We start from the raw sequence: 27,724 nt of genomic DNA, 5'->3' as shown, positions 1-27,724 counted from the left end.
CATTTCTGCAGCATATATCAATGAAAAAGAAGTGTTACAAAAACAAACAGAGCCAAAATAACATCTGAAACATTTTATTAAAAGCATGAGGGGACATATTCATGTCCCCAAATGGAACATAAATACAAAATATATATATATGTACAAATTATGGCAGTGACAAATAGAAGTGTACCGGGTACTTTCTAAATATGTTAATTCACAAAAAAAAACTGAGAAAGAAAATATTAACTGTAGCTCCCAATGTGTTCTTTATCAAAGAGAGATGAATCAAACATAACCACAATGAACTTGGTATATGATCCATCTGGGTTCAGAACTCAGTATCTCTAAGGTTCACAACCTTTGAGATACAAAAATGAGGTATGCTCTACTGTTAAAGAAAAAGCAAGCCCATAGGTAAGGTCAAATATTTTTTGTACCATTATACAGATGCTCTGTACAGCTAAATCTTTCACTCAGCCAATCAAAATTTCTGCAGTTTTCACTGCTGTTGCTGATTTTTTTCTGTACATCAGGGAGCTTTTATGGCAGCAAATGGATAGAAATGTACACCTGGCCCTCCCCGATTTTGACGATAGACTCTTACTTTTATGAAATGATTTACAAAACTCTCAACATTTATGGTACAAGTTGCTGAAAGCACAATATCATTATTACAACTGTGTCCTACAAATAGTCAAGGAAAGGGAATACCTTTTATCCCCAAAGACTGCACTTGTATTTCACAGAGGTAATACAAGGTTTTGACCACATGGGGGCAGAATACCAGCAGCACAGCCTAGAATTAGCACTTCCATTATCGTTCATGGTTTTAGATTCCTCAAAATATGACACATTCATCTCATCCATCTGTTTCTATTCCTATGTTAAGTAATAAAAATGGCAGTAAGCAGTAGTCTGTTATTAGATGTTCAGAACACTATGGGCAGCAGATATTGCAGCATTGTAGTCACTTTAAAAGCTAAGCAGAAACATTTATTGGAGCTTGAATTATCACACAACTCTAATATTGACTCTATAAAATAAGCAGCTATTTCATATTCTTTGCTCAGTAACCTCAGTTACTGCTTACTCTGTGAGGAGATTGAGGCTGATTTCTATATTATTTATTTGGAAAATAATATTTCAGTCAGTCTTTCAATTGAAATGAATCATACTTTGTCTGAGCAAAAGTGAAGCGTGATTATAAATCAGTGGTTTCAAGTTTGAACTGACCAAAGCAGTTAGTTTAACACTGGATAGCCATCCCTAATACTGTTATTGAACAAATAACACCAGCCCTCGATGAGCAGTGGGAACCACAAAAATTGAATGTAGCAATGATCAAAAAATAATTGAATTGATACATTTTGTCTAAAATTCAACTTGTTTGATAAAGACATTTGGCATGTACATTATAGTATGTACTTGTTTTAAGAAAAAAAGAAAATACATAAATATTTGAAGAAAACAGGCATAATTTATGTCAAATCTAGCTGTTTTAATCATTCATGTCTTTATAAAACCGGTTTAGATTTCAGTGCAAATCCATCATTTCTTGGATGTTTCTAGGATTAAATCTTTGTGATTTCCTCAACTCATAGGTCTCCACGTTAATCGTCCATATTACACTGTGTGCCCATCATGTGCTTCTAAAAACACATCTGACACCAGGAAATACAATCTTGAGCCCGAAAAAAATGCTGATTAAGGCATTAGATTGAGTACATATTTCATGTTTGTTGTTATCATGAGAGCATTTTAAATTTGTAAAATCCCAACTTGTATCTTCTTCTTCTTCCTCACGCAGCCGCGCTTAAATTCTGCTTGTTTTCCTGTTATATTTACACACATGTAGGACTTAATACGAGGAGCAACATTTGACGGGACACCACCTTTTGCACATGGAATCTGTCTTGTTTTTAGAAATCTTGTTAGTTCACCGCTCAGCGCTCTCTTCAAATGTTGGCTCATCCTTCTTTCATTTTCTTCTATTTTTTTTTCTTTTTCTTTGACATGTAAGTGTGCTGCATTTTTCACCAAGTCCTAGCTGGAGAAACCACCAGGTGGCTCTGGATCAGGGGACGGAGGGCTGTCCTGGTCATCTGTGGGCAGCTGGACACGCTGCTCATCCATACGCTTGGCCTGCACCCTCTGGATTAGACTGAAGAAATCTTCATCAGGCACTGTGGGGGCGTGGGGGCCTGCTTCTGGTGGGGAGCACCGCTGATCATCAATCCTGGAGGACTACAGTCAGAAAGATTGATACATTTAGAGAATGGAGGCAGCTTCCTCTATAACCTACAAAGTCCATCTCCAAAAGGACTAATGATTAAGAATCTAAACACATTATTAAACCCTTAAGCTCTTGTTATATATGAATTATGGTCTTACCTGGCATTTAATAAGCATGTTGAAGAAGTCATCACTGGGTTCTTGATGATCTCCTTCACCCACCAGGTGACCCAGGTTGTTATGGGTAATCCTCAGACCCGGAAGGTTTCCAACATTGACGCGTTGGTCATCAAGACGGCGACTCTGAGAGCTAGCAATCAAATCAAACAGCTCCTCGGTCTGGGGGGAAGTGGTAATTGCAGGATCTAGGGGAGGAGAATATAAATAAAATGTAATGTATTTAATGCGCTCAAGTGTTACAGGGATTCATTTTTCGCAGACACAGAAAAATAAAAAAATGCTTACATGATTCCATTGAACTTCAAACATCTCAAATCTCACTGTTATTAAAAAGGAGTCTAGGTATTCCTTTAAAAACAAGCCTATACAGGACTGAACAATGTGAACATGTGAATACTCTCAACCGACCTATCATCTCATTCAGGGACGGCATGGAGTTAGCAGCACCTTCTCCGTTGTCACCGTTCTGTGGCTCATCAAGATGGCAGCGCTGGTCATCCATGCGGCTGCTCTGGAACTTACTGAGGAGGTCGAAGAAGCAGTCTTCATCGGAGGGGTCACGGCCCAACTTCTGAAACGAAAAATGACAAATTGGGAAAACATTAATTCTTGTTCGGTATAAACACACAAAGACTAAACCCTTTTATCTCTAGAAATCGTGTCATTTTATTTACTGCTTTTACTGGAATACAGATTTCCTTAACAGTACATCACAAACCCTCAGGACATCTGTAGGTGATCAAATGTTCTTTACTAATAATAATAATACAAATTCTGCCCCGTTTCCAAACTAGTCTCTGTTCCACTTTACTCCATTCCTCAATGCATTTTCTCATGGGGGCCTTTATTTCACTTCTTTTGTTGCACTTCCGCATCGTCAAGTGAACTGAAAGAGAATTTGGTTCACTTTGTTTTCACTGGACTACCTGTTTATGTTGAACTGTTCCTCAAAGTGCAGATAAAATAATTAAAATCGATGCCAGTACGAGTTACGTAATGAGGATTTTCAAGATGAAAGGCATGTGGACCAGAAAATATTCTGATAATAGTCACAAGGGATGGTCTTCCTAGAGAGACTACCTTGACCTAGATACTGGAGGTGGTACAATACTGTATCATGAAATGTAAAAATAAATAACCCATTTTCATTTAAGTAAAATGGCCCACATATCACAAACCTGTAAAATCTGATTAAAATATAGACAGGTACAGCTGTGGAAGCCATACACTGCCAAGTAACAAGTTATTTTCAATTTACCAGCAGTCCTTTGTTTCAGATTCAGTTGGCAGTGCTGGAAATGAGCATATAGCTCCGATCAATGATCACCTGATCAATGATTCGACTGAATGTAAAACTGACTGGCCAAATGCATTTTATGTGCACTGTACATCCCCAATGCTAGTCTGTAGTTCTTCCATTGTTTGTTTTGAGATAACACCAAGAAAGATCCTGAAAGATGCTCCTTCACCCAGTTTCACGTTGTGAATTATCCACTTCAGTTGTAAAACTGAAGTGGATAATGTATGCGTGAAATATATTCTAGCTACAAATGCACTGAGCTCGCAAAGCAAATGTGGAATTTATTATGTTTGAGCAATGCTACTGAAATATTCAGGCAATCAGGCTGTGATGTCATGATACTGAATGAGAGCTGATCAAATGGACAACAGCAATAAAATGATTCTACACAACACTGAGCCAAAATAAAAGTAAAGCTGCTGGCTCACTGAGAAATTATCTAAGAACATCTAAAACTGCCAATAACCTAATTTAACTGTCAGATGAAAGCAAAAACATCATCATAAAACAAGCTTTCAACTATGACTTCAAACACAATGATAAAGTACTAAAATAGACAAATTGTACTTTCTTGATCTTATCCAACAAACTTCAAGGTGTCTACTTAGAAATTGGTATGATCTAAGAATCAGGTTTACTATGTTGCCTGAATAACTTTGCAGGGAAAACCTGGACACTTCTGAAATCTGGAGCATAAACATTTGCAAAGCGACCTTTTACTCAGTGAACTTAACCAAATAAATAATTAAAAACAGCCTCTTAGACCAAAGCCTCGGTCACTCTTTGCCTTTAACCTGCAGGACTGGGAAAACAGTATTTCATCTTCGAACACTATGCTTCTAAGCATATGAAGATAAAATCTCCATAATATAGGTTGTAGCCAAGACTATAATCTTGAAAGTAATTTCTAAAAGTAGTAGCTAAAATTGAGCGATCTCGCTGATACATAATTGATAGTTTGGGCAATAATATCAACTAATCAGCTGAACAGCCATTGTATATATACGCTCCTCCCCTGCCATAACAAACTACCCCACTAGTTTTTAACAAAAAGTCAGTATTCACTATAAAAACTATTCTGATTTAAAACCAAAACAGGACAAGATATAATACCTTTAACAACAACTAGTGGTTAAAGTAAATATCCCTACGCCTTACAGCAAGATGTGAAGTAGGTCAGCAGACACCTGATTTCACTCCGAAGAGTGTTTTCTATTACAACTTTTATAATAGAAAATCAAACTATGCTTCAAACACAACAAATGTTTTACTGTTTTCCATAAAAAGTTTTTCACTGACACTGCATCTACTCCCTGAAAGACAGTAAGTAAGTAAAACATCTGCACATACAGTGCAAACACACAAACTACAAGTACTTAAAAAAAAAAATCAGGATGAGATAGATAAAAACCTCTGGTATCCTTTGCACCATGTTGTTATTCAAGCTGTAAAACATAAATGAAACATCTTACCAGCTGTACTTCTTCCTTGTCCTCTATCTACCCTACTCTCTCTCTCTCATTTCTCTCTGAGCTCTCTTTCCCCTCTTGCTCTGTCCACACTCCTGGCTCACACCTCCTTCTCCCCTACTTTCACCCACCACTTTACATCACTCTCTCTCTCTCCCTCTCTCTCTTTGCTCCCCTGCTGTACATGACTCCCTCCCTCTAATTTCCTCTCCTCTTGTATCCCTCTATTCCAGCCTTCTTTTAATCTCTACCACACACTCCCTCCTCCTCTCTGTCTCACACTCTCTCTCTCTCTGTGGCTCTCCTGCAGGCCATTTTTGTCCCGTTCGCCCACTGTGGGAAAACAACTCATTATGGGAGGCAGGGGGGTTGACCCTGTGGGGAGGGCAGTTCTCTGATCAAGGTCACATTATCAGCAGAGAGGGAGAGCTGGGGGGACAAAGGGGGGGAGGGGAGAAAGGGAGTGGAAAGATGGGTGCAAGGGCATAGTCATGAGTAAATTGCATGCCAGCACTGGAAACCAGCAGAGATCAACTACCCTCGACTGAGAAGAACCACTAATGTCAACACTCAATTCAGACAAAGCTGTTTATAATATTTTTTTTTTCCTTACATGGACATTAAAAAGTCTTCCATGTGATTAGCATTTACTTGCTCATTGCATGCTAGTCAGCTATGACTTCTAGCAATTTATCTCCTCTGTCCTTGGCCCCTTGGTCTCTGTGTGGATCTCCTCACTTCCCTCTCTGTATTGTCCAATTAATAAAGTAGGCCACAGGGACAAAACAAGAGAGAGGGGGACACGTGATGATGATGAGACTGAAAGAAATGCTAGCAAAAGAGAGTGAGAGGAGTAGGGAAATTAAGTGATGTGAGTGTGTGAATGGAATGGAGGAAAATAAAAGACATTGTCTTCCTGGATTATATCACCAAAGTGCTATCTAACTAAAAAAGACATACAACCTTAAACTAAAATTAAATTAACAATTAAAATGCCCACTCAATCCAAATATAGCTTTTTGCTTATCATCATAATTATAATACTTGGGCTAACTAGCTTTACTCTGCAATACAAGAACAATGCTGTTTCTTTTCTCATGAGTTTTGCTTGACATATGCATCTTTAGTCTCAGTCTTTTCGCATTATAGTACGTATGTAGCCACCGAGTGCATATTTAAGACCACTATAAGAGTGCTTTTAAAACAAATCAGCTGGAAAATGTTAAAAGTCAGCCGGAGGCGCCATTTTCATCCAACTCGCGTAGCTAACATTAGTTTGTTCAGCTAGCTAGCTACAAATGATAAAATTCGCTTGTGAAATTTGTCATTTCAGTCGACAAAATCAACTATCACTGGCAAAAAATGAGAAGCCTGCTTTTGTCTAACTTTTTCAGAAAGGACAAGAACCCTTTGTGTCAAAAGTCACTAATATCAAATGGTAAATCTTCGGCTGCATATGTCATGTGAGAACAGAAAGCTTGATAGGCGTAGCAAAAATGACTGAGGGGGAACAGGGCTTAGAGGACGGTCAATTGTCAAAGGAATATCTCTCATCTGGCCATGGTATATTGTGATTATATCACAGCTAGGGGCATTGTTCGGCCCAACGCACAGGCGAGGTTACCAAACGGTTACCAAATATTACAATATAGAATTTATAGACCGAATCCAATAAAAACTGTTAAATAACAATTGAATAACAATTACATTACAAGAGTCATTTACAAGAAAGTAGGTCCTGGCTGCCTGCAGTTCCTGTGCAACGTTAGTAAACTGCTAAACTAATGTTCAAGCCAGCAATCTAACCAGAGTTTATTTATTCACATTAATTTGAACGTTCCCCATTAATTGTACACCCATGGAAAACTGTCTAATGTTACCGGGGTCACATTGCAAAGTCTTTGCAATCGTGTTAGGTCCACTCATTTTGTTAGAAGATGCATTGCTTAGTGTGGCGAGGATGCTGCTCCACTTTCTCCAGACACCGAGCTTCAGTCGCCAATAGTTCTGGAGAGAGTTCCCACATTTGTGCTTACGAACATTACCTCTCTTGCTTCAAGGGCCGCATCCTAAAGCTTTTGCACAATGGTGCTGCAGAGAAAGTGGTTGGTGTAGTGTCGTCTGCGTCGTCCCTGCTTGCTTACAGATTGAGGGCAACACTTATCAACCAATCAGACTGCAAGACCACCCGTTTTATAATGAAATATTCATTAATGTGTCAGATAACAGCACAAATGTTAAAATGTTTGTACTGTATAGTTGTGATTTGATCAATAGTTATGGAACAAACATAAGTGTATGGAAGTTCAACTGAGATTGTTTTGTTAACTGCTGTTTCCAAGGTCAAGAGTGAATTGTCGAGCTCAAAGTCAATGTGTGAGAAACAAGAGTCCTACTAAAATGGGAAAATATCTACAGTTCCACAACAAGAGTGTAAACTCTCTCTGCTGATGAGGACTGTGGTATTGTCAAAAAGATATGGAACAAGCAGATGGGTATTGATGTTGTTGTTGACCAATAAAATGTATGTAGGTTGTGGCACCCAAACATGATTTCAGCTGGTGCATAAGAAATAATGTTTGAATGTGAACTTCATTTAGATAACTACAATAATCATTTAATAATAATCTTAATTTAATACATCCTAATGACATCACAAGGTCAAAAGGTTTAACTTGTGTAGCTTTAAGAAAAAAGTGGCCCAAATTCACAGATGAGCAACTGACTTTACAAGATCAGACGACATGAAAAGGGTATGCTTCAATGTCAGGATTTCCAACATTTAGTTCCAAATGCTATTTCTAGTCCCTTGTAATGAACTATCATCATGCAACCCAATAATTTTCACTCCTTTCCAAGATGTCAGCTTGCTGATTACAACAATTAGCACTGTCACAGGGATGGAGCATGAATAGCGGCAGTGGGGACACAAAATTTTAGGGATACAACAGCTGTGAAACGACATATTCATTAAGAATCTAGTTCACAGGAAATTGAGAACTGTTGGCATTTAATGAGAAGACACTTTACACTGTAGGTGACTGAGGTTATACAATATGATTACATTTTATCGTATAATCTCATGGGAAATTAAAGGAAGTGTTCCCAATTGAATCTCTCTAATTTCTCGAATCTTCTCTTTAAAGTAGAAGCCCTGAAGACGTGTTGGACGGGATGAACAGACAGGAATGGAAAAAGTAGTTGAGTGAATTCAACGGTCAGCGTTTTAGATCCCCTTGATACTTTCTATGACAAAAATTAATCTCATCTTTTCACAGGTGGGATTGCAGGGATTGAATTACAAGGCACAAGATTACAAGATTCAAAGAGAATGTGAACTAGAGAATGGTTATAATACATTTTGGTGGTTATCTTAATACTTAGAGGCATGAAATTGAATTTGGAGCTTGGACAATTATGAATTACACAGACCTTTTTTCTGTTTAAAATATTAAGAAGAAAATAATTATATTTTAAATCTTAATTGTTGGATTCTTGGGGGGTTTTTTTCTTTCTAAAACTGAGTCTGGTATGAGTCCGTTATGAGTCAGTTATGAGTACAGTAATATATAATTTAGGAGAGTACAAACCTTACAATTTATACACAGTTTCAGTTATTATACAATATTAATTCCAAATTTTTAAATCATATGGTTAAAAATACATCAATATTAAAGACTTGGGGGGACTGAAATGTTAAAAAATTACACAACTAAAGCCAAAGATAGATTTTTACCAAGATATGAAATGGTTATTTAAGAAATATGCTTATTCACTTTCTTGTCTAGAGTTAGATGAGAAGATCGATACTGCTCACATGTGTGGGCAGTATACATGAAGCTACAGCCAGGAGCTGGTTAATTAGCTTAGCATAAAGACTAGAAACGGGGGGAAACTGCTAGCCTGGCTTTGTCTGGATTTAAGCTTATACCTGACACCACGTAAGGAACACAATTGGATATTATGTCAGCATTATAAGCTAATACGATAGTAAAGCTATAAATACTCACTGGCACTGGAGGCGGAACTTGCACTGTGATGTCATCAGTGTCTACAGGGGAATCCAACCACGGCCTTTCATCTGATGACTGACTGTCAGGATAGCCTTTCCTTTTACCTGGCTGTGACAGCTGACTCTTCGATCTCCTGGGTATACTTTCCAAGTCTTGGTTCTCACCGTTCTGCAGTTAAAGAAGATATTGTTGGAGAGGGACTTGTTATTGTTTGGGGAGAGGTGTGTGGATCCCCTTCACATGCACATTTTCCTTTAGAGTGTCATACTGTAATATGAGAAATCACCTTATCTGAAGAGTACTTCCACAGTTCTACACTGTCCATGCTGTTTCTCTTGGTGAATTTGGGTCTTGCTCCTATAGAAAAAAAAACAGATATAAACCTTACATTACATAACATTAAAACTTTAGTATCATGAGCCACAAGGCATTCCTTGTTTGCCTTTTTTCTATAGCAGCCTTTCATATCAGAATAGGTCCCATGATGTTCCGTGTGGATGTGAGGTTTAGGCAGACAACCAGGAAAACAATCTGAACTAGAAGAGTGCACTCAGTAGAGAGCAAATCTCCATTGTGTGTTTGGGGGCATGTATAGTCTCAGTTTTCTTTAAGATGCATTGAATAGTGTGATGGTATTGTAACCTATTGTCCTCTTAGGTTCACCTAACTGCATAAACTTAATAAGGTAAGAATAAACAGGACGATAAGTCCAAACTTCTCAATTTAAACCCTGATATTTATTTAAAACACTTTGTTCTAACACACCACACAAAGTAAAACCCCTCCCTACCTCCCTCTCCCCTCCCAAACAAAGAAGAGTCGAATCTCACTCAGTTGTCCTTCCCGGCTCCCTTACAGTCAAGATGGCAGCGAAGGTAACAAAAGCAGGGATTTATTCATCTTATATCATGCTTAACTGTAGTGGATCATAACATATCGGGTATGGAATTAATCCGCAGATGCTAAGGTCCAAGATGTCAGTCTTTGAGCCACGACAAAAGCCAAAATGTGGCCTGCAACAGACTTGTTTTTAGCCTAGGCAATTACCGAAAATGCCTTTTGCTGTGGTTGTTGATCACTTGCAGCCCCTACCGGCTGGTTAAGAGGAGTGAAAAGTCAGCAGTCAATGCTGATATAAAACGCATTATAAAATCGTTTTTTCAACAATTGTGAATCACTGCAACCATGAGATACAGTCATAAATATGCACAAAAAATATTAGGCTGATAGGTCCAGTATTATACGAGATTAGATTAGATTACTCGGACAGACACATGGACACAACCAAACACACGATCTCCTCCAGGTTTACGCCTGTCGGAGATAATAAGAGTCTGTTTGCCAGCTCTGCACCAGAGAGGGAAATGTAGGACATGGGTGTGAGTTTCTGCCCACAGGAGGGTTCATGAAAGCAAACATCACACAAAAGCCAGGCTGATTGCACAGATAAAATTGTGCAGTTTCTCCACACTGCCTTATAGGAGATTCAAATCCTCCCAGTTATGTGGGTTGGCAAATCATTTGAGGGGAATCTATCATAATAATCAACTTTGTTATTTGAGGTTAATGTTTAAAACATACTGTGTGTTAGCAAGAGATCCTCTTTCTGAGGCTGGGGGTAAAACAAGAATCTTCATTCTAACTCAAAAATATACACACCTCTTGCTTTTCTCATATTTAGCCTCAGTTCAGACATAACACAGACACTCGCTTGTTATGTCTGTCTGAACTTTAGTTAGTTTTACATTTAAATGGCCACCTTGTGTACACATACAGTATTCCAGTTAGCTTGCTCAAGCCCACAAATGTTATTTTTGTCAAACATGAAAGTTAAAAGAGCAGCACCTATTTGAAAGAACTTTATGAAAATAGATTTTAAAGTCTATAGTTTTAAGGTGGCCGATAAATGGCTATTTACTAAACCCTTCAGTGAAGTTTCTACATGATTTAAGCAATTTTCTAGAACTCAATAGTCATCATTTTTGTTCCCATGTCTAGGAGAAAGGGAGGGCAAGTAAAGTTCAAAGACAGCTTCCCTAAACCACAGTTTGCAGAGTGCAAACAGACAGGTCCCTGTTTTCTATACGCATTCAAACACATAAATAAACGCCCACACACAGAGTTGGGCTTTTTCATTTGCCACACCCTTTTCCTTGTCAGGATTAAGGGAACTGAGTAACATGCTTACATGACATTTAAGAAATCAAGTTACATAAGTGCATGTTAATACACTGGTGGAGAAGACGCCAGTGACCTCAAGTGAACTGAAGTCTTCAGTTCAGCAAGTCAGCTGTTTCATCCACAGGGAGAAAGGGCACCACATGATTCTTTTCTTTGTTTGTTTCCATTTGTACCATTCAATGCAGAGGATATGACAAACATACAGGAGGGTCTTTTAAATCAGACTCTCCACTTTGTGAAATCCAGTCTTTGTTACATCCCTCAGAGTTCCATGAAATTACTGTATAACACCTTTCCGTACTCTTATTTCCTGCCCTTTAATTTACCAGTCTAAGGACCATACAAGTTCATGGTCTAGGAGGTAGAAAGAATGTTTTGGTGTCACCTTGCATCTCAAACTCTGAACTGGAGGGTGAAAGGTCGCTCTCGTTGACCCCCAGCGCCTCCATCAGCTGTTCCACATTCATTCTGGCTGTCAGTTCTCCATTTCTGTCTCCAATCTGAGGACAAAACAACAAACAGAACCGGACGATGAAGTTAGGTCGAATGCAAGACACCTAAACTTCACCAAAGGTGCATTTTTCTTTTTCTTTTTTTGTAACAATGTCTCACTTCTTTAGAGATGTCCAGATGCTTTCGTGCATAATGGAGAGCTTGTTTGTGGTTCCCTAAAGACACATATGCATTTCCCAGACTCCAGCAGGCACGGCCCTCTCCAACCCTATTGAGATATTAACACACACACAAATGTAAAAAAAACTTCCTGTGTTCATCACACGTTTGTGTGAATGCATTAGAAGGTGCTCACTCTACCTATCAGTAAGCTCCTGGGCGATGTATAGGTGTTTCAGGTGGTAGTCTATGGCCCTCTCATACTGCTGCAAAAGGGTGTAGGTGTTTCCAAGGCTGTAACAGGCCTGAGCCTCCATCACCTGGTCCCTCAGCTGCCTGGACAGTTGCAAGGTTTTCCTACAGAATGAGAAACAGAGGGCTCAATGAGGTGAGTAAAGGAAAAAAAAGATGTCGAGTGCAACAAAGGAAGAAGGTAAGAGGAGAGTGTGTTGACAGATGAATAGGAGCGGTTGGGATGACACACAAACCTGAGAAGACAACTAGTGTGAAAAAATAAACATTGATTTTTTAAAAATTGATTTTAGGAGTCCTTATGCCATGCATTACTCATTTTTCATTTGTACTTCAGTTGCATTTCCTCTTTGGTTGAAAATGTTTCACTTCACCTTCTGTCCACTAGATGTCAGACTGCCCTCTTCTCTCACCTGTAATACTCAGTGGCTGTGTTGAACTGGCCCAGGAATATCAGGGCATTGCCTAGATTACTGTAGGCTCGCCGTTCTGCTGCTTTGTCCCCAAATTCTTTGGCAATGGATAGCCGCTGTGAATGACAGAACAGCAAGGTCAAGTCAACCCCTGTAGAATCCGCAAAACACTTTTAAGTTCAACCAATGGCACAAAAGTGAAATTCTTATGGTCATTTTACTTTACTTGGCCCTATTTTTTTTGGCTCAATGTACAAGCACAGGCAGCTGCACAAGTTCAAGTTACAAGCTCTGTTAGGCACATGATGTCATGACCAGGGGGTGCTGCTGCAGCAGTGGTGCATCAAATCGGCTCATCTGATTCCCTTTAAAAGCAGCATGTTCTCCTCCACAGCACATCAATAGATTTGTAATGGGGGAGAAAGGAGAGACTGGCTCCCAAGAGGAAAACAAGTGGTTTACAATGAAAAGTAACAGGGAACATGAGCAGACGGAGCCTGAAGCCGTACTTGCCAGTGATCCACCAAGAAACCAATTTACTACATTTTTTTTTTCCAGGAGAGGCCATCAATCTCTGAACACTGTGTTGGTGCAGCGTGAGATGTATCATGACCCACTGAAAAACTCACCAAGGTGAAAATTATTTGCAAAAAAGCTGGTAAGGCTAGCATGACTTGCAATCTCACATTATCATTCAACGAGCAAAGAACACACATTTTGATCAAACACTCTTTACCCTCTTCCTGTCCTTGTACTCACTGCCAACCTTGCTGTATTTCTTTTATTAAATAAGAGGTGTTCAATAAATGACAATACTTAATACTTTTTGAAGGAGAGGTCCATCCTACCTCCTCTCTGAAACCTGCTGTGCATTGGTAAGTCTTGCTATTTTGCATATAAAATTTTAGGGAAAACAAGGTAAGATGTATTCCCAAAAAGAAGCAAACACATAAACTGTACTTTGCTTCCTCACTGAAGTGAAATCTGACTACACCTATAAGCTAAAAGCTCAAGTCATGATAACATATGTGATCACAACGCAACACTAAATCAAATTTTGTGGAAACCACTTGTTTGCTTATGGTTTGCAAATGACAGAAGCACAACCAAAAGGCTGAACTGGATGATGATGAAGCCCAGATTCATCATGTGGTACTGTGGCTTCAAAGAGGACACTCAAAGATCCCTGACCACACAGCATGTGCACAAGCCACCAAAACACCCCCAAACCACATTTTAATGTGTATGGCAATGGTTTGTACAAGGCAAACCAAACATACATAAAACATGATCATGTGTAGTAGTATCATAGTATTTGTGAGACCGGATATAAATAAGGGGAGATTGAACAATTGTATTCATTTTTATTCATTTTTTGTGTCCCTTTATTTGTAATTCCTCCCCCATCAAGTGCATTCCCTGCACATGCTAATGCTGACAACATCATGGTGAGCCACAAAGTTACTGAATAGCTGGAAGGTGAATGACCTTGTGTCACAAGCAAAATTAGGCTGCTACAGTACACTGCTGACGTAAGGTCACTGTTCTGTTCTGGCACAACGACAAGGCTGATAACTCATATCTGCGCTGTAAGTATGAATATGGTTCTAGATTTCTCACCTGACGGTGGAACTTGATTGCTTCAACAAAGTTTCCAAGAAGATAGTGAGTGTTACCCAGGTTCCCATAGGCTCTCCCCTGAGCGGCTCGGTCACCAAGTTCTTTGACCAAACACAAGTTCATCCTACAGAGGGAAGTGCAAAGTCAACTAGTATGTATATGATATTAAAGCAGACTGTCAGTATATATGTTAATAATTGAATACTTTTACTTGTCCTTCAGTAATCCATTTGACCTAACTGCAAGGAGCAGGTAAGTTATTACAAATTCTCACAGCATACCAGTTGTAAAATATGACAGTGGCAGCATGTTGTGAGGTTGCTTTTACCATCAGGGACTGAGAGAGATTGTGAGATTAAAGTCAACTATGAATAGTGGCAAAGTCAGGTAAATGTTTAATGATTCTGCATATCAGGGTGCAAGATCTTAGCCAAGGGCAGTTAGTATTGATACAGCCAAATTCAGTCTGGACTGCTTTTTAATAGGGATTGTGAAAGAGTGGTGCTACCAAAACCAAGACTGATACATCAGTGAAAATCTGTGTAAAGACTTTAGGTTTGCTTTTTTGCAGATGCTTTCCAAATACGTTGTTTAAACCTAAGCAAATTTGTGGGTAAATATAAGATAAAAAAAACAAAACAGATGTGCCATGTAGGCACAGATGTATTCAATAGAGATATAGGTGTAACAACTGCCAGAGGTGAGTTGGGAAATAGGGATCAAAGCAGCAATACATGCCGATTTCTGTATGTAATTTTGGAAAACCAAATACTCTCAAATGTATCAATACTGTGGAGTTTTCTGTGTAGATCAGTGATAAACTCAATTGTCACTGTCTTTATGATTTTTTGGTGTTGTATACGATCAGTACATTGTCAACAATACATACTCGTAAAAGCCAGTAGCCCTTTGCAGTGTGTCTCTGACATCAGGAGGCAGGTCCCCTGGATCCTGGGTGCAGCCCCATAACTGCTGTTTGCCCTTTGCATGAAACACGTTCCCTATGTTATACAGTGCTCTGGCCTCTCCAACCTGCAGCCAGACAATAAGGGACACAGAATAGAAAGGTTAAAAAAATGTCAAAAAGGATGAAGAAAGATCTGCAGATATCAAGTGTTAAAAAAAAAAATTCCAAATAAACATACAGGCATGTATTGTAGCTTTTTGAAGAATAAACTTACCTTGTCGCCCTGCTCTTGAGAAATATCCAGATGTCTTTGGCAGCAGACCACAGCCTCATCAAAGCGGCCCAACACTTTTAATGTATTTCCAAGGTTGCCACTGGCTTTTCCTTCTCCAATTCTGTCTCCTATTGTTCTGAAGGTGCAAAGAAACACATTTTTTGATATTCAGTGGTAGAAGAAAAGACTAGGCTATAGATTTTCTACTTTCTACGTTACTTTTAATTTATTCAAAAAAAGCCATCAAAAGTACTGTAACGTGATTTAATTGAGAGATATACTACATTTTAATTGCATGGTTACTTCCTGGAACCAGCTCCCAGTGGCCCTGGTGAGACTGTAATGTAACAAGGTAAATCTCCCCAGGGTCTTTAATCACTTCCCTGCTGAAATACCAGCTGCACTCACTGCGGGGGACCGGATTACTCATACAAGCTGAATATCCAGCTGGTAGCTGTCAGCTGTTACTATATGGAAGTCCCTTCACTTTTTCTTGGAATGCTCGTTGTTTTAGTGTCAACATATTAAAATCTGGTAAAGTAAATAAAATCTGTTGTAACCTGAATCATCTTCTTCTCACACTCTCTGTACACCAAATGAATCATTAGAACATCATTCCTAGATACCGGTGAACAGCTCAGCACTGAGCAGAGCTCTTTCTGCATAAATCTGCATCACTGTAGTAATGTGAATACTTATAACCAATAAACCACCACTTCAGAGGTGGGATAACAGCTGCCTTCACAAATTATTAAACCATAATCAGCACACAAATAAGAGCATTCCTTATTTTCACATCTTCATTTGCTACAGATGTATCACACATGCATATTTAATACAGTGAATAATTTATAAACTTGATTATTCATTGGACTCTTCACAGTTTATAATAATTGAATTTGCCTATGTATAAGTTGATATTAATATGATATTGTACTCTATTTTAGTACCTGTTAAGTGCTTTAAGCCAATAAAGCCAACAAGCAACAAAAAAATGTGTTTAGTGTCCCTTTTCTCCGAGGCTGGAGAATGTGATTTATCAGAAATACAACTGGATACTCTCGATGGTGTACAGTTGAGCAATTTTCACACTACTTAATATCTGACTGGATGAATATACCCCTCTCAAATTCAAATGAACACAGTGGTAAGTAAACTGAGTAAGTATATCCAGTATAGGATTATAGGGCTGCCGATTTTTTTCTCAATGGATCAAATAAAAATAGTGAAAAAATGGCAGTCACAATTTCTCACAACCCACATTGATGAACCCAATTTGCTTGTTTTGTCTGACTAATGGTTCAAAATTTTTAGATATTCAATTTACTATCATATATGGAAAACAACAAATTGCCTCATTTGAGAGGCTGGAACCAAAGAATGTTTGGTATTTTGCTCAAAAAATAACTGAAATGATTAATCGATTATGAATAGTTGCCAACAAATTTTCTTTTGATCAACTAATCGATTAAACAACTTAATCATTGCATCTCCAATCCAGTACCTATTTTCTCAAACCTTTGTACAGCTCAAAACAAGTAGAGGCAATTTGGGAGCAACTTCTACTATACAGTGTAGAGTACAGCAGTCATTAAAGGATAAAATGCTCACCTGGCCAAGGTAAGGTCATGTTTGTGGTATTCCAGGGCTTTGCCGTACTCCTTCAGGTAGAAGTAGGCGTTGCCCAGCTGGCTGTAGATGGCACTGAGTGTCTTCAGGTCTTCTGTGCCCACCTGCACAGCTGCCTCAAAAAACGCTGTTCCACCTTTAAAGTCCCCGGCCTTGCACAGCCGCTCTCCCTCCAAGGCCAACTCCAAGCAAGACGCCTCCATCCTGAATGGTGCACGCACACAGTCACATACACACACAGGAAAAGAGAGAAAACCCATATAAACATACTGTACGTGCACAGATAAAACAATGTACAGTGAGATGGACAGTGGTAGTGCAACATCCTCTCACAGTGAGGAACAAATTGGCAGTATCACCATGACAACAAGTTCTATAGCCACATCTGTGGATTGTTGCCTTAGCAACTGAGTCTAAGGCTCTGAGATGAGCACCTTGAAAAGGTGTTGCACTTTTCACTCATTACTGCTCATATTAGTCAGTCTTTTAAGAGTTTGATTTATAGACACACAGTTGTCTTGTATTGATAGTTGATTATATTAAGCTGATTAATCTGTTTGTCTTTCCACAGTCTACACAATTATTGTATAGTCATGCTTTCTGTGGAGAAATATTTGAGTAATTCATTAACTGATATTGTTTAAAGTCCATGTTGTGAACATGAACAAGCAGTTCAGTAATGTTCAGTCAGTCCTGTGACAACCATTTGATCCAAGTGTATCTCTGCTGCCGTACAGTACTGTACGTTGCTAAGCTGAAATATAATAGACCCACACATTCCAGACATAACTATCAAAAGCTAAGTGAAGGGGAGTCTTCCAACCACCTCCTCAATGCTTTGTTTACCATGGCAACTGCTGGATCAATGACGCTGACTTGGGGAATGTAAAACAGATGTTAACTTTATGTCTATTGACAAGTCCCTTATTGTTAAGAGGACAATGAGATTCAGGTACTTGATTGAACATATTTTAATCATTTGAAAAGTAAGCATTTTACAACTGCAAGATGTAAGATTGATGTATGTATCAAGCCAAAACTGTGTTTGGTTATAAGAAATGTGTGTCAGAGTGTACTATTAACCATAGGATCCTTAAAAATGAGTTTGCACATGCTGAAGACATTCATAATAAGCACAACAAGGCCTCATCAGTCATCACTGAGTTGTAACCAGTAGTATACACCCCAGATTCATTGTATAATCCAGGATAAACTAAAGACTGACCAAATTTGGTTGAAGCTCTAAATTCCAGATAAGGTACTAGAATGTAGAGCTAAGCAAGGATTATCCTTGAATCTAATCTGTTTTACAAATGGAACCATTCAAAAGTATAGCAAAGAGATGTGCACCATATGTAGTTTCACCTGCTGGTTTAGCAGAAAACTCAAGGGACTGGCAATTTGTTCCACTGGTGCATTCAAGAGACATTTCACTCATTTGCAGACCTCCTCTCTCATCAAGTCTATCACTCAATTTATACTGAGCAGGTTCCCATCTTTTTTGTTCTTATTGTTTCTTTCTTTCTTTTAATCTGCCTCACCAGGAGCAATTCACCATAATACATGATTATGTTAGGGACACAGGCATCCATTATGCACAAATCACTGCTTTGGTTCCTTGTAAGGTACAAGCACATTTTACTATTTCACTTGGTACAAGCTCTTTTGGATTATAAGTGTAAGGTGTAAATTTAAATGCAAATGTACCTCTGTAAACCTGTGCCAACAGGTTTTATTGCAACTGGTAACTAACAGTAATTTACATTACCAACGTGATCACATCCAGGCAGGGCTTTAGGAACATTATTAGCATGTCTTCTATCAAAAATTTCTCAATGTTTGCTTGCCAGGCAACAAAATTAACACAGAACTGGTCCTTTTTGGTGTTCTAGCGGTACCTGTGTTTTTGCCTGCTTCGTGTTTTGTCCACATACACCTGTAGCTCCAAGCGTAAAGGCTTTAGCATAGCTTGAGGTCGAGGTCCACGATGAACCAGTCTACACATAGCTCTCTCTGCCCCAGTCAGAGGGCAATGATCAGATGCCATGAGGGCAAGCTTTACAAGACTACCTATGTCCCGAAAAACAGAGTAATGAGCAACACTTTACAGAGATATTCCAGTTCATTCAAGCAGTGCACTTATCACTGACAATACAATACTGAGTCATATCAGCTGATATAACTAATCGAGATGAAATATCCAGCTACCAGATTCTTTGTTTTTTTCTGTCAAGTCCATATTGTCCATTGGATTACGCCAGTGGAATCCACAATGTCAGCAAAATTGCAGTGAACCTGGACACAATCCAACTGAAAGTTCTATGCGCTGTCCCAGACCAGCCAAGAATCACATCTGCTTTTCAAGTCCTCGTGAGCCTTCCAAAAACTAAATGCTGAACTTCTCTCGTAGCAACGACAGTCAGGAGGGAGTAGTAGAAAATCCCACGAAACAGTGGCTCCAGTTGCAGATGTATTTCTTAGCCAAAACATTTTGATTCAAAAGTCTAACAGAAGGCATGTTTCACTAATCCGACTGAATTTAATCAAGAGGCAAAGAAGCCAGCTGCTGTTATGTCATTCAGACTTTACTATCCCAATTAGGAATGTGTTCCCTTCTCCTTTGATCCTCTTCCACCTATCCTCAGCTTTGACAGCGAGATCCATTGTTCCGCCTAGCAATAACAAGACACGTTTTAAAAATCGAGGGAGGGTATAATGTAGGAAACATTGTGGGTGAGAGCAGGGGGACAGTAAGTGACGACAAAGCAAACACAGTACTTTTAAGCTTGACCGATGCCCCAATGAGAAACAGAGAGGAAGGATGAGAGAGGGAGAAAATCGCTAATCCAGTGACCTGCACCTCCTTGGTAGAGACCACACAGCACAGTGAGAGGCCCAGACTAATCCAACTATCTGCTGACACCGGCAGAAACATTATTAGGTCACCAGCCAAGACATGCTGTATAAGACTGTGAATGAAGAGGGGGTAAGGGACTTATAAATGTCAAGACTTTAAATTACTTTCACTGCAAGCAAGCAAACGTATGGATGAGAACTCAAAATTTATGTTCAGGTTATTTGTCTGTTATTCTTGGTTTAATTATTTTTATGATGCATCTTACAAAACACATAATGTAATACATCACATTATGACTTGTTACCAGCCAAATGTTAAATATATTGACTCTCAACTAAATTGTCTTAAAATAATTAACTACTTAAAGCTTTTCATTTTCCCATTGCCACAACTTGGGAATCCCATAATTCCCAAATTGTGTCAAAGACTTTGCATGCAGATTAATTCATTAAGTTGGGCATTTATAGTTGGTTCGATTGCCAACCCAATACAGAAATTATTTATTATAATCAACATTAAATTAAATTATGACTCTCAAACTTCACACAGAGTAATGATTCTTTTATTTCCATTCAGTAATGGTGCATTTCCATGCAATGCTGTACCAAATGAATAAAATTTACTCAAAAAAGCTAAGCATAAGGTCATAGAAGCAATATACTAAACTGACAAGGTTGTACAAAGTTGAATTAATAAAAAGTGAACGTGTCTCATAAAAAAATCTGGACAGCTTAGATGTGATTAAAAAAAAACATTTTAACTACAAAAAACTTTGTTAATTCCATAAGATGACTCTAATATGTGTAAATAGCAGGGATAAATGGAGTCGTTTGTCTGTCTTGGGTGAAGAGGAGACCTTCTCTTTCGCTTGTTTCTTGTCATACAATCTCTGTGTCATTTACAGAACGCCAGAACACTCCTTTTGTTGACAGGCAGCACTGCCATCTCCATTATCTCTGTTGCATACAGCACATGCACACAGTGTCTCAATACCAGTTACCCATTTGACCACTCAATCAGATGACCCCTCTCAGTCAGACACTGATGCCTCGGGCCAGGGAGAAACATGTCCTCTTTGATCTGACAAAAAAATCAATTGACCATGGGTGAACTCACCATGGGAGCGTCAACCAGAGGGTCTTTAGTTTTTTTGCTTTTTTTCCCTTGATGCTTATAACTCTCTGGGAGTGGGAGATATGGAAAACAATCATCTATCCCTTCTGAAATCTATGTGACGCAATCAGCTAGAGAGAGCACAAATCACTCTGTTAGTGTTGTGGGAACTACAGACACACTCCCATTCATTCTTCCCAAAGCCTACACACGTCTACAATTTGGATGGACATGAAACTCCCCGGTTTAATCATCAGACCAAAAGATTAACAACTGCATTAGAAAATATCTGGTTCTCTGATAAAAAAAAGTCAAGGATACAAGGGAAGAAGTTAATTAAAATTCTGTCACGTGTGCTGCTAACAATAGGTGGAAGCTAAAGATTTTTCACTTTTGAGATAAATGAATTTTAAATCTACAGCATAAATCAGTTTACTTGTAATTTCTGGGTCAATTTTGGATGAATTCAGCAGCTATTGAGGTGCTTTCAGTTTACAACCCCAACGCCAAAGCTTCTTGAATTCGCTTCCACTATGATTCTAATTTTCACTCTTTCATGTCGAGAAATCCTTGCACTGTGGGCTGTCATGAAGGAGAGCAGATCCATCAAAATATGCCCTAATTGGCCCCAATACCAATTCTTAAGGCAAGAATAAATATTGAGCCATCTGAACCTTTAAGTTTTCATTGCCCCTTCCCTCAAAGGGTGACCTGATATTAAATGATTGTTATGTTGTTGGAGCAACATAACTGAGCCCAAAGGTGAAAGTACTCCAAACATATTTTAGGAGGGCTGGCAACTCTGGAAAGTGGACAGAACTGGTTACCACTGTGGATAACAGTCAATGAGGCTCTTGAAAATGCAAGATCATCTCCTTGACATTAAATTAAATGGACTTAAAATAGTAACACTTACTTCTCCAACAGTTGAGGCTTTTGAATATGGGGGTAAACTCTCCAGCTCTGAAATGCTTGAGCAGGAAAAAAAGCCCTGAATGGTTGATAATTCCAGCAACTAGATCTGAACAAGTCCCCAAAGGAGGACCCACAAAGTTGTAAGATTAGCCAAAGCTACTCTTCAGTGCAAACAGGAAAGTGGGGCAGGCATTAATAGCAGTAGCCAGAGGGATGAAAGGTACATAGTCTGTGCAGTTACAAACAATCACAGAGGGAATATATTTACATTTGAGCAAGCACATCCATGATGTAGGAGACACTAAAAGCCAGATGTAGTTTACCAATCAGCTGTTAAGACTCACCACTGACCCTTCAGCTTACATCAGCAGTATGGAACTGAGCAGGCTGTGATTCTTTCTGATGCTGCAAAGACAAGGTTTCAGCATGTCGACAGGAAGCAAGAGCTCACATGTGTACAAGAGGCAATGGACATGACTGGCAAGGACTTATATGTGTCTTGTATGGAAGGAGTAAAGGATGGAAGCAGTAGGATAGAAACCTAATATCTATCCAATCAAACATGGATGTTCGGACATCAGCGCAGTGTCTTCACGAGAGCATGATAGTGATGAGGAGTTCAGTTGAAGCGAGTAACTACAGAGGTGTGGTTACAGAGGAGGGGAAGAAGATGAGAAAAAAAGATATGAGTCCAGCTTCAGATGGTGATGGGGCGTCTGTAAACCACCCCTGAATTGTAAAACAGTTTGTGGAAAAAGGGTGTAGCCTAAAGAGCACCTGGTGACATGGTTAAAAGTCTTAAGCTGTGAAGTTGTAAAGTTAGAGGCCAATATGTTAGAATGCATCTTGATCAAAGTCAAAAAAGGAAAAAAAAAAAAAAGGAGGCTACTGCATGGGAGGTAGTCTGAGAACTGACAAACAGAAAGAGGGGTTAGAAACAAACAGACCAAGAGTGAGAAAAATGCATTTATGAATATGTAAAAGAAAGGCAAAGCAAGGAGACAACAAGACATTAACAAAAAAAAGGGATTAGTCTGCATGAGAGGATTTTCACAAAGTGACTTTCATTCTTGCCATCTTTGTGGTCGGTGTAAGAATGGATGTGTGCGGTACAGTCTGCCATTCTCCCCTCTGATTACTGCTCTAATTGGTCTGTTTGGGAGACACTCATCCCATAATAGCCTGCCTGTGGTCTAAGAAAGACAGTCTCCCAGTGCTGTTACCATGGCAGCACGGAGTACATGTAACATATGAGACAGGTTTCAGGGAGTAAGTTAAGAGAGATAGAAGAGAAGTTTGCATGTAAGCTGAACTGTGTCTAAGGTTTGTCATTTCAGTGGAAAACAGCATGATGCGAACAATGAACCTTTGTCAAATCACCAACCACAATGTTTTCACTGTTGATACTTAAATATGTGCAGATCATGTTCCTCCGCAAGAAGATCGGGGTAAGATTACGTTTTGCCATATAAAAGTTCAGTTAAGATGAAGCAACTGAGGGTTCAGTAAGTAACCTTTTCAGAATGACTAGTGAAAGAAACCATCTATGAAAAATATACAATGTCAAATAAAGGTTAGTGTAAAACAAGCTAGCCTCAGTTTAGTCTACATCTCAAGGCTATATAACAACATTCTGTCCATAAATGGTACTGTACTGCACCTTTTTCACATAGTTGTAGAGGATACTGTACTTCTTCCCCTCTGAAAGACAATAGGACGTAAAATAAGATATTCACTGGAGTGCCACTGATAAATAATTTAAGAAGACCCCTTCTACACAATGCAACTTTTTCAACCTAAAATACTTGGGAATATGCAGCAATATGTACCTGCTAAATGCCCTAAACAACCTCTCCAGATGCGTTTTTTATGAATTTAATGAAAATCTAAGTCAGCATTGGCCATTTCCACTGTGTTGAAAATTTCAGAACTCACAGTTGAAATCCTCAAACATGGTCTAAATATTGGAATGGCACATAATGTCAACATAACTGTAACAGCCTTAACTAACATAACAATTCAAACAATTAGCATTAGTGTCAGCAGTCAAAAATAAATGTTCTTCTGGTCCAGTTTCATTTCACAAACATTCATGTGATCAACTGTGTCTAAAGCATAATATAACCATGACCATAACTGCACAAACTCAAATCGAATTGAGCCTCTGGTTTATGTTTCCAGCTGTACTTGATATGCAGACTTTACCACAACAAATGTACTCTAACTGTGCGTCATTCTGATCCCACACTTTCTCCCTCAAACTGCAATCTTTCCACAGACAGAACATATTCCATTTGGGTTTTTGATTTTTATTATTATGATTATTATGTATTCACTTCATAAAAGTATATATATAGTATGTGTGTATACAAAAACAAAATATCCCAGATTATTGTCATACATAATTAGGGGGAGAGGACAATCAAACGAGATTCCATTGAAGATCTGATTTAGCATTTATTAAATAGTAAGAAACGCTGAAATACAATAAGATTAGTAACCCTAATCTGAATATTATATACAGAATGAGCAACAAGTGTGAGTAATTGTGATTAAATGTATCTCACTAACAATTAAATCCCATGGTGAAAATGGTATACATCTTTAGGCACTGTTTTTCATTTATTTGAAAATATATTATGAAATATTGCTTATAAAAACAAGCAGTATCTCTCTGTTTTACTTGGAGCTCTTCCTCTGTTCACATATTCCATATTCAGAGATCCACATTACTGTCCCCATGATCCTTGGCCTCGCTAAGAAACTCTGTGCTCAGAGTAGTAATCCAGCCATAATTACAGAGTGCCACGGCTCGTTGTCAGGGCAACCAAAGAGAAACTCTCTAGGAATGTTTTTCCTCTTGCAGTGCATGTCTCTTTCAGTTAGAGCTGGATACTTCTTTCTTCTTTTGTCTGATTCTTTTGTAAAACTGCTTTTTTTTTTTTTTTTTTTTTTTTTAAATCTCCATGATTCTGTTTCTCTTCACTCTAAATCATGTTGTCTGTCACAATATCAATGGCGCAGTAGCATGCAATGCGGTCCAAGAAAAGAGTGAGAGAAAATAATAGGGAGGAATAATATTCCTACTGTAGAGCTTCCAAAATTGACACACTGGAGGTTTGTTGTAGCATTTGGCTTCAAAATGAGTCAATTTAAATTTACATGCGGCTTAAAAATATGTACTGAATAAGAATTACTCATTTATAAGATCCTTGATATGGTCTCTGTTAAGAACATGACATGGATCTCATGACATACCCATGTCCAGTGTCAGGCATGTATCCATTCACAATGAGGTGATATTTAAGGATACTTAAGGGCACCTGCTTTTGATGCCTATGCCTATGTTCTGCAGCCAATTCTGTGTGTGTAATGTAGGTATGGAGATACAGTAAAACTGTTTTACGAGAGAGGACAAAGATTATATAAAGAAGCAAGTCTAACTAAGGTTTCAGTGCAGAGATTACCATCTAATTTAACAGAATAGGCCCATGTTGTAATTAAAGTATACACATAAGCTTTGAAAATTGCCTCTAGCCTGACATGGTTTTCATCTTGCAATATCCGATAAATAGAATTAATGACTGGAGCCAAAAGCCTTGCAAAACAAAAGCGTGTTATTGTATTGTTAGTTGACAAAGGCACCGCAGATAATATCCTTTTGTTTCTCACATGTGTGTCCTTAGAAGCTACAAACAAAAAAGCACAAGTGCGCACACACACAAATATCCACAACCCGCATTTTAGAAAGGTTATGTATTGACTTTATCTGTTTGCAAAATAGAGGGAAAGCTACCACAGAGTTTAGAGCTGGCCATATGATCATATGCGTGTTTATGTGTGTGTGTATCTCATGGCCATGACAACCTTGTAGGGCTTATGAATGTCACTTCATAACTCAACAGTTATTAACATTCCCAGCAGCCCACTCTGTGTAATACCAGGTTTTCAGAAAATATCTCTTGAACCATTCCTTTTGAAAATGTGACCATGTACTTATTAGATACATAATTTCCTGAAGTTTTTTCGAAATCCAGTCAGTGGTCTGTGTGATTTATTCTACCTGACAGATTAACAAAGATAAGAGGCCCCGCTAATCTAATGAGCATTACTGTGATTAGTAATTTTTAAAATGTCAAAACACAAAACAGAGACTCAACCATTTCATTCTCATTCAAGTTTCACCAAAACCTGATCGGTGGTGTCTGAGATATGGCATGACACAGGGTCAAGTAAACAACACATTGAACTCTCCCTTGAGCCAAGTGTCACTGTCAACATACAGTTATAGAGAGAGCTACAATGATTAGTCCATAAATTAGTCAGCCAATTAATGGTGTCAGTCATTTTTCAAGCAAAAATGCCAACAAAAGGTTTGCTTTCAACTTCTCAAAACTGGGTGATTGATGCTTTTCTTCATAATATTTGATAGTAAACTGAATATCTTTGAGTTCTGGACTCTCTGGGCAGATAAAAAAAAAAACATTTGAATCAGACAGGATGGGCATTTTCCACCATTTTCAGATAATTTATCAACAAAACAATTAATAAGTTAATCAAAAAAATAATCAGCAGATTTTTTTTGATAATGGGAATAATTCTAATAGTTGCAGCCCTTGAATAAGTAGGCCAGAATGCTAGTTTCTGTCTGCTTACAATATGTTTTGTCACCTGAAGAAGACTATTAGTAGTTCAAACGTTGTCATGTCCATTAATACAACTCAATACCACAGTGTGAGATATTGCATAACAGACAAACTATTACCTTAACATACTGAGTGCTCCATTGAGACTGGTGATACACTATATTTGGTGACCCATCAGATTCTGTGAACTGTAGTGTTGGTTAGGTTTAGGCATGAGGAGTTAGATGGTTATGATAAGAATATCAGGGTCGGTCACATAATCTGATGGGTCACCAAATATGATGTAACACCAGCATTGAAAGACAGTTAAAAGTTGAAACTGAAACTGTTTTTTGACACACAAATAGCACAATAACACAGATATTAGTGGGGGGGGGGAAGGAACATGGTATACAAATCTATCAGACAGCAATTTAATGGAGTCAGTCATTTTTCAATCTGTCGTTTGACCCTGCACATATGGTGTGATCCTGCACCTCCATGGCACGTGTGTACTGTCCACCTGGACGCAGACACTCTTTGCTATTTCCCTCCTACGTCCACATCTTATGAGGCTCCTCTCAGTCTGCAGAATCCAGCCACAGCAGCTCAATGACCCGAGCCAGGAATGAGGCTTGGAACCGGGCTTTGGCTGCAACTGTGGCTGGGTCTTGAGCTTTAAATCAGTGAAAGCTGACTGGTTAAGTTCACCCTTGTCTAGCTCCTCCTTTAGTGAGCTGGCAGCCTCTTTTATTCTCCCTCCTTTCTGTCTTTTCAGCCGCTCCCTCCCGTCTCCAATCTTTCTTCTTCAATATGACAAGCTACGAGGCTGAAGACCCCCCTCCTCCCCTGTCTGCCCATGTACCACCTAGGATCCTTACCTTGAGTGGAGCCGCTTGCTGGCCACATCCTGGTCCACACCGTTAGCAGCCGACTGAGCCATAGAGCCGCTACTAATGTGCCTCCCTCCTCCCGCTATGAGGCCCCTTCACAATTATTCCCCTCTGAAGCAGCAACCCTTTTTCTTCTTTCTCGAGTCGTTCCGCTTCTCTGTCCCCTCCCTCCCTCTTTCTCTTTCGTCCTTTACCACTGTCTCTTTCCCACCCCCGCCCCCAACTCTCTCGTCTTCCCTCATTCACCACAAACA

The 27,724-nt window shown here is 38.9% G+C and overlaps 1 protein-coding gene across 1 annotated transcript; it reads right to left on the bottom strand.

The window, feature by feature from the left end:
* Positions 1-58: 58 nt before the first annotated feature.
* gpsm1b (G protein signaling modulator 1b) lies at positions 59-27,724 on the bottom strand. Its single transcript, XM_067573815.1, has 14 exons — positions 27,459-27,724; positions 17,050-17,271; positions 15,439-15,574; positions 15,147-15,289; positions 14,258-14,381; positions 12,638-12,753; positions 12,174-12,329; positions 11,973-12,081; positions 11,746-11,860; positions 9,466-9,536; positions 9,177-9,347; positions 2,806-2,968; positions 2,377-2,582; positions 59-2,229 (listed from the first exon to the last, which is right to left on the bottom strand). Exons 1-14 carry the CDS (start codon positions 27,518-27,520, stop codon positions 2,029-2,031), a joined length of 1,995 nt encoding a protein of 664 aa, XP_067429916.1. The 5' UTR covers positions 27,521-27,724; the 3' UTR covers positions 59-2,028.

The sequence above is a fragment of the Thunnus thynnus genome, chromosome 19 (assembly GCF_963924715.1).
Source record: "Thunnus thynnus chromosome 19, fThuThy2.1, whole genome shotgun sequence".
In the NCBI taxonomy this organism is placed as follows: Eukaryota; Metazoa; Chordata; class Actinopteri; order Scombriformes; family Scombridae; genus Thunnus; species Thunnus thynnus.
The sequence above is the reverse complement of the archived record's forward strand: the minus strand, read 5'-3'. Positions and strand labels throughout refer to the sequence as shown.

What these genes read in the sequence shown, in the direction of transcription:
- gpsm1b (XM_067573815.1), bottom strand. Translation starts at nt 27,520, where the DNA reads ATGGCTCAGTCGGCTGCTAACGGTGTGGACCAGGATGTGGCCAGCAAG. An exon ending in GCCCAGGAGCTTACTGATAG is followed by an intron (nt 12,082 to 12,173) that starts GTAGAGTGAGCA and finishes ATATCTCAATAG; the next exon opens with GGTTGGAGAGGGCCGTGCCT. An exon ending in GGAAGTACTCTTCAGATAAG is followed by an intron (nt 9,348 to 9,465) that starts GTGATTTCTCAT and finishes CTTTAACTGCAG; the next exon opens with AACGGTGAGAACCAAGACTT.